The sequence below is a fragment of the Cyphomyrmex costatus genome, unplaced genomic scaffold (assembly GCF_001594065.2).
Source record: "Cyphomyrmex costatus isolate MS0001 unplaced genomic scaffold, Ccosl1.0 scaffold123, whole genome shotgun sequence".
NCBI lineage: Eukaryota > Metazoa > Arthropoda > Insecta > Hymenoptera > Formicidae > Cyphomyrmex > Cyphomyrmex costatus.
This window is the reverse complement of record NW_017275207.1, coordinates 471,251-477,530: the sequence shown is the minus strand read 5'-3', so window position 1 is coordinate 477,530 and position 6,280 is coordinate 471,251. Positions and strand designations below refer to the sequence as shown.

Below are 6,280 nucleotides of genomic sequence, written 5' to 3'. Positions count from 1 at the left end.
GGAGAGAAAGAGAGGAGGAGAGAGAGAGAGAGAGAGAGAGAGAGAGAGAGAGAGAGAGAGAGAGAGACTCGCACACTCGCCCGAAATACACCAAAACGCTCCGACAAATCGATAAGCGGCTAGAAACGAAGCGGGAAACGTGGGTTTACGGGCTGCAGGGCTCTCTACTCTCTAACGCAGCATCGCGCACAAACACGAGATGAAATGTAACTCACACCACCCAACTCCCTGATCTGTGCCTCTAGCTTGGCCGCAATGGCATGGTTCTTTATGTCCAAATAGAACGACTTCTGCTCCAAAGGTTGCGGGCCTCTTCGTATACAAATATCTACAAAAGAAGTTTCAACAATTTTACTCAATTTTTACCATCGCGCGAATCAATGCCAGGGATTGTTTTTTGTCACACCTGTTAGACGCGCGACGAGGCGTGACAAAAGTTTTTTTCAATTATCGATCCGAATGAATCAACTGACTGTGTGTATACAGCATCAGAAATATTTTCCACGGACTCTTTTTTTTTTTTTTTTTGTTTTCTTTTGCGAGAAGTGGCGGTTGCAAAAAACGTTTACTTGTATTTTAGTTGCTGTCTTACATTCGTACCAACTGCTGTACAAATCATATGATACAGACAAATTGGTGCAGCCTCTAATCAAGCGATAATAACAGTCTCGTTACTCACATCCAGAGAACGTGCTGTAAGACGGGCTATGTGAAATGAATCATCATTACTGTTTGCACTGTACGACGAAGGAAACGCTGGTGATATCGCTGAGAGTATACTCGCAAAGATTCCATTAATCGCACGTAGCGTCCAAGCTGACACGAATTTGGAAGGCACATCTCGGTCTTCTGTGAAACAACTCAAGAGTTTCCTCTGTGACAACACGAACGATACATACGCATAACAATCGTCTCTTTACCGAAGGATACTCTCAGCGATGACTGATCGGTTCCTTGACGTGTATGACTTGTGCGTGCGTGTGTAAACGTGCTGGGTAAAAGAGACAGACACGTAACGTGTGTGTCAAACACAGTCGTGCAAACGTCTCTACGCAATGTCCATTAACGGCCCGGCACGGTGCGGTTATTATGCAATATACGGAATTACGCGCTCCAGGATTGACTTACCTGGCTTTCGTCGTGGATAGAACTTGTTTTCTCTCGACGGTTGTCTGAGTTGCTGTTGTTGCTGCTGCTGCTGCTGCTGATATTGGTGCTTGGACGGCGATACCATTCCTAAGCGATGATGATGCAGCACCGTACGACGTACTGCAACGACGTTATCCCTGACTCACTTTCGTCCCTCGTCCTCGTCGTCGTCGACGAACTTCCCATCCTCATCGACACGCCGAGTAACGTCGCAGAGGCGCGGTCGCATGCTCCGTCCTCGCTCGTCTATATCTCACTCACACTCTCTCTCTCTCTCTATCTCTCTGTTTCTTGTTTGCTAGAATGCGCGCGTCACAATCGTACGCCTAGGCCGAGAACACACTCTGTCGCGCTTACCAATCTGCGTGTCGTCGGTCGACGTGATCAGATTGCATTCTCACTCAAAGTGAGAGCATAGAGATCCAAATTGCTCGCCCACTGTTCCACACTTTCGAGCCTTCTCAGGCCTCGGGCCTCGATCAGCCTCTACAATCCCGACACACTCTCGTCAAGTCTCAGAACTGATTAACTGAAACATGCGCACTGAAGTCAGCAGCAAGCAAGAACGGGCTGCGGCCTGCGATAGGTAGTGCACGCGAGTGTAGGGTGGCCAACTTTAGTGCGCTCGGTCAGTCACGATTGCCAGCATGGGAGATAAGTATAATGAGTTTTGTTCGACGAAAGTAAATTTCCCCGTGATTCTGAATGAGATCGAGACGTTAATTTGTTCGAGAGATGGTTTTTTTTTTATTTGCGAAGAGTGATGAGAAAAATGGGATCAAGTCGATGTTAGATCTGCTCGCGTGTTGCACTTTTCGCACGTAGCATCTTCGTTCTCTCTCCTTTCAAGGCCTGAATTATATATTTATCCTCTTTCAAGTGCAAACATTTCTGGAGATTTGAAGCAACGCGAACAGACCTATTGGTATAATTGTGACGGTGACGCAAGCGTTATTTTTGTCTATAATAAGTTATTAATCGAGACGTATGACAATTAATGTTTATTACGCGGCGAGATTTCACGTGAGAAAGCTATTGTAGTCACAATGAAGTTTACACGTAAGTGCAAACATTTCTGGAGATTTGAAGCAACGCGAACAGACCTATTGGTATAATTAAACGTATCGAGAATTTATTACGATTACATTGGCGCGAGGGATTTTCAAATTTATCATACATGCTGCCAGGATAAATCAATTCGTTAGATGATGGCGCTGGTGGCGATGGGCGGGAATTTTTAAAATAAATTCGCTCACAGAAATGAAAATTATTTTCAAGATCAACAATGCGCTTGAATTAATGATTTTGATATCGCATTAAATTAATTATAATGTTGCGTTTGAATATTTTTAATATTACGTTTGTTTGTTAAACAAATACAAATTTTGCTCTTAAAAATGTAATTTTCAAGGCATTCCGTAATAAAAGACAAGCTTAGAAAAGTACTATTCTTTATTTTTTTTTGCTTGATTTAAAAATAAAATACATATATAAATGCAAATGAGATTTTCATAATATTTACAAAATATTTAACAAATATCTATTCCTTAAATAACAATTATTTTTGCTACACATTTATAGATGAATAAATCAAATTATTGTCATAACTACATTAGTTTATAAAAATGTTTATTTTTTAATTATTTTAAACTAGACAATGTATTTCTTATAGATTTTTAGATGCACAAAACGGTACCACAATTATTTTGAATTTCAAATTACTTTTAACAAAATTTGACGTACCTACTGGAATTTTTTGGCTTGTGACATCGTTTTTAGGGACTGTATTCTTGTGAAAAGTATGATATATAAAAATACAAGAAAATATATTATAGTGCGTTATATTATAAAATATAATATACTGCGTTACATTATAAATTTCTCTAATATTTTCGTATACGATATTTTTTTTGAAATATAAGACCCTACATTCAAAAACCTCTTATACATTATAATCCGATTTAAAATAATTTTTTTACTGTAAACTAGTATTATAAGTATCGTCGGCATAAAAAAATATCCAATTTTAAATTACTGTTCGATAAATAATAATAGATATAAATATTATTGTACATAACATGATATATCCACAACCAGCCTATTTTTATTTATATAATAAAATTTAGAGATTTTCAACACTATTGTATAAAGTATATAAAAAATAGTTTTTTCTTACATGTTATTAATACAACAAATTTAATTATTCTGCATGATTGTATAATCTAGGTTCATTTATTTGCGTAGAAATATCTGTAACTTGTTGGAGCTTTTCTAACGACGGAACAGGTTCTAGTGTTACTTTCGTTGTTTTTTTTTGCCTGTACTGATAAATCAATTTTATTATAAATAAAATTGCTAATGGTACCGGTGTCATCATTGCGGCAGACACAGGAACCACTAAAAAGAAAACATTTTGTTAGACAATTAAAGTAACTCCTATACGCATGTATTAAAATACATACTTACCAGTAGTTAGATCGTCAGAGGGTGGCTTCAATGTAAATCGTAATAAAAAGATCGCCACGCCCGTATTTTGAATACCAGTTTCAATGGCAATCGCCCGTATATCAGCTTCAGATTGCTTGCAAATATACGCTATTAGAAAACCAAATGAAAAGCCTATCCAGGGTAAACCCATTCCTGCGATTATGATCTGAGATAAAAAAATTCGAATTTAAAAAAGTCTTATATTCTATCGTAAATTTGAAAAAAAAAAATGTAGACTTACTTCCCACGTAAACAGTTTAAATATATACAGATTAGTCACGATAGCAAATATAATGATGAATATAATTAAAATCACAGAAAAAGGTTTCATTATTCGGACTAATATTTTTGATACTCTTGGAAACTTTTTTTGAATTAAAAATCCTATGGCCAGTGGAATTATAAGACCAATTACGAAAGTTCCGATATGGCGATAAGGAACTGCGATTTTTCCCTGTTCAAAAATATATCTACCCAATGTGAAGACCCAAAATGGCATCATTCCTACGAAGAATAGTAAAATTTTATATACAGGAATACAAGAATCACTTTTATTTATTGCATATTACTTACCAAATGCAGCAATGGTACATATAGTGGTCATTGTGATTGAAAGATTCAAATTGCCATCAAGTAACAGTGTCCACATATTAGAAGCGCCACCACTTGGACTTATTCCTGTGAAGAACATGCCTATTTGCAGTTCAGGACGATGAGGAAATAAAAGATATCCAATGAAAAAACTTAACTGGAAATAATGTATAATCAGGATCATGGAAAATCTGACTGACAAAACAGCAAAGCACAATGCAATGTATATATAATATCTGTGTATATATTAACTGTTTAAAACATCTTGTATGTTTATGATTTACCAATGGCATGATCACAAACTGGCAGAAGAAACCTATGGCTGGACCTATTGGCCTTCTTAATGTATTGCGACATACGTTCCAATCTATAGCGCAGCCAAAATTAATATACAAAATGGATACAAGTATCGCTACACTGGCGGTAAATATAGAGTCTATTGTGCGTTCCTCTCGTATTACGGTAATGACAGCTGCTTCTTGGTTCTCTATAATCTAAAAGAAAAGAAATTTTGATCATTCTAAAAAGAAAATGATTGAGAAATAAAATGAGAGATTTATTTAGCACTTACCTCCGTTTCTGTCATAGTAAACGTTAATTTCGTCGTACCAAGGAATTCGCCAGTGATATTTAACATACCATCGAAAGAAGTTTTGTTTACCCTTGCAAAAAAAGAACTTATTTTTGCGATATGCTGATCGGTACCATACCGTATATGTGGATTGGATAAGGTAACGTTATATATGCTGAAGGGGACTAATATTACTTGATTCATATGTACAGTTATGTCATGTGTAATATTAACGGTCCAAGCTGCTGCCCCTCCTAACAGCAGTCCTATCACATATACAACACCTGCCATTCTCTAAAAATAAAGAAATATATTTATTAATGCACTCATCTAGGATATGCTTCTTTAAAAAGAGATTTCACTAATACACGGTTTGTTGTACAACAATTATCTCCTGAGAGTCTTATCATTCACGATACTAAACTGAGAATAATATCAATCATAAGATAAGAATATAAATAAAGTAGTAAAAAAGGACGTAAAGGCTGTAAGAACAGCGAAGATTGAGTAAACACGATTAGATAAGGATGTAAAATTATTTTGTCACAAGATAACGTCACTTTTCCTACATCCTCTTATTTCTAAAAGATCTCGTAAAGAAACAGGTAAAATCATTATTCCCCTGTCGACTAATAATTGACTTTTGAAACGTTGCAAAAAGAAGGTCAAACACGCACGCATACACACGCGCATGTGTCGTTCCGCGTGCACCGACGAATTCATGCGTGTCTCGACGCGCGTTTATTGTCGCTGATTGTCGCGCAAGAAACGTGCGTACACTCGCGATCATAATCGACAATGCATGACTCTCCCCGAAGCCGCAAAATATTACAGCTCGGCGTTGCATAATCAGTGAGCGTGAATGCGACAGGTGGTGGGAGACGGCACGCTGCGACGGTATGACAGTTTATTGCGTGAAATCCGTGATTTCGACTTCGCGTCCGACATGCTAAATATATACATCAACTCGGACCGCCGCCGACTTTCTTCCGTTACGATTGGCTGTTGTCGAATGCGCGATTATTACGCGGCGTAAACACTGCGAGACGCACCGGCTATTTCCGCTGAATCGCAACGCGCAACTACAGCCGCACGTTGCATCAATCGGTTCGTGTTCGAGCTCTCTATTATACGACGAAGCTTGGATCACCGCGGGTTAACCTATGGCTGCAATCTGGACACTCACAAGCTCGGAAGCATTATTTATCCTTGTTTGACAAGGATGAAATGATTCAAGAATGCGAGTGCTATCTATACAGGGTGACCTAAACTTCGCAACTTAAGGATATACTATTATATATATGATAGTTCTTAAAACATTAAGTAAAAAGTTGTTTACAAATATTGTTATTTTAGCCGGGAATTTTTTAGATAATATAATGGTAATTTAAATATATATATGGCCAGTTACAGACTGAATTGTAGTTTCATCATCTTTCGATAAACTCTTTTCTTCTTATTCTTTTGTTTATCTATTAGATA

General features: G+C 37.4%; 2 protein-coding genes across 2 annotated transcripts in view; both read right to left on the bottom strand.

Moving 5' to 3' along the window:
* Window positions 1-1,679, bottom strand: part of LOC108782284 (uncharacterized) — an 11,319-nt gene extending 9,640 nt beyond the window's left edge. Inside the window, exons 1-2 of the mRNA XM_018550509.1 lie at window positions 1,129-1,679; window positions 216-328 (exon numbers count right to left, since the gene is read on the bottom strand). Of these exons, the coding sequence (XP_018406011.1) occupies window positions 216-328; window positions 1,129-1,234 (219 nt within the window). The 5' untranslated portion in view covers window positions 1,235-1,679. The remainder of the gene's footprint in view (window positions 1-215; window positions 329-1,128) is intronic.
* Window positions 1,680-3,349: 1,670 nt separating this feature from the next.
* LOC108781906 (ileal sodium/bile acid cotransporter) lies at window positions 3,350-5,959 on the bottom strand. Its single transcript, XM_018550026.1, has 7 exons — window positions 5,476-5,959; window positions 4,799-5,092; window positions 4,512-4,721; window positions 4,210-4,384; window positions 3,878-4,140; window positions 3,616-3,802; window positions 3,350-3,546 (listed from the first exon to the last, which is right to left on the bottom strand). Exons 2-7 carry the CDS (start codon window positions 5,087-5,089, stop codon window positions 3,350-3,352), a joined length of 1,323 nt encoding a protein of 440 aa, XP_018405528.1. The 5' UTR covers window positions 5,090-5,092; window positions 5,476-5,959.
* Between the last annotated feature and the right edge of the window lie 321 nt (window positions 5,960-6,280).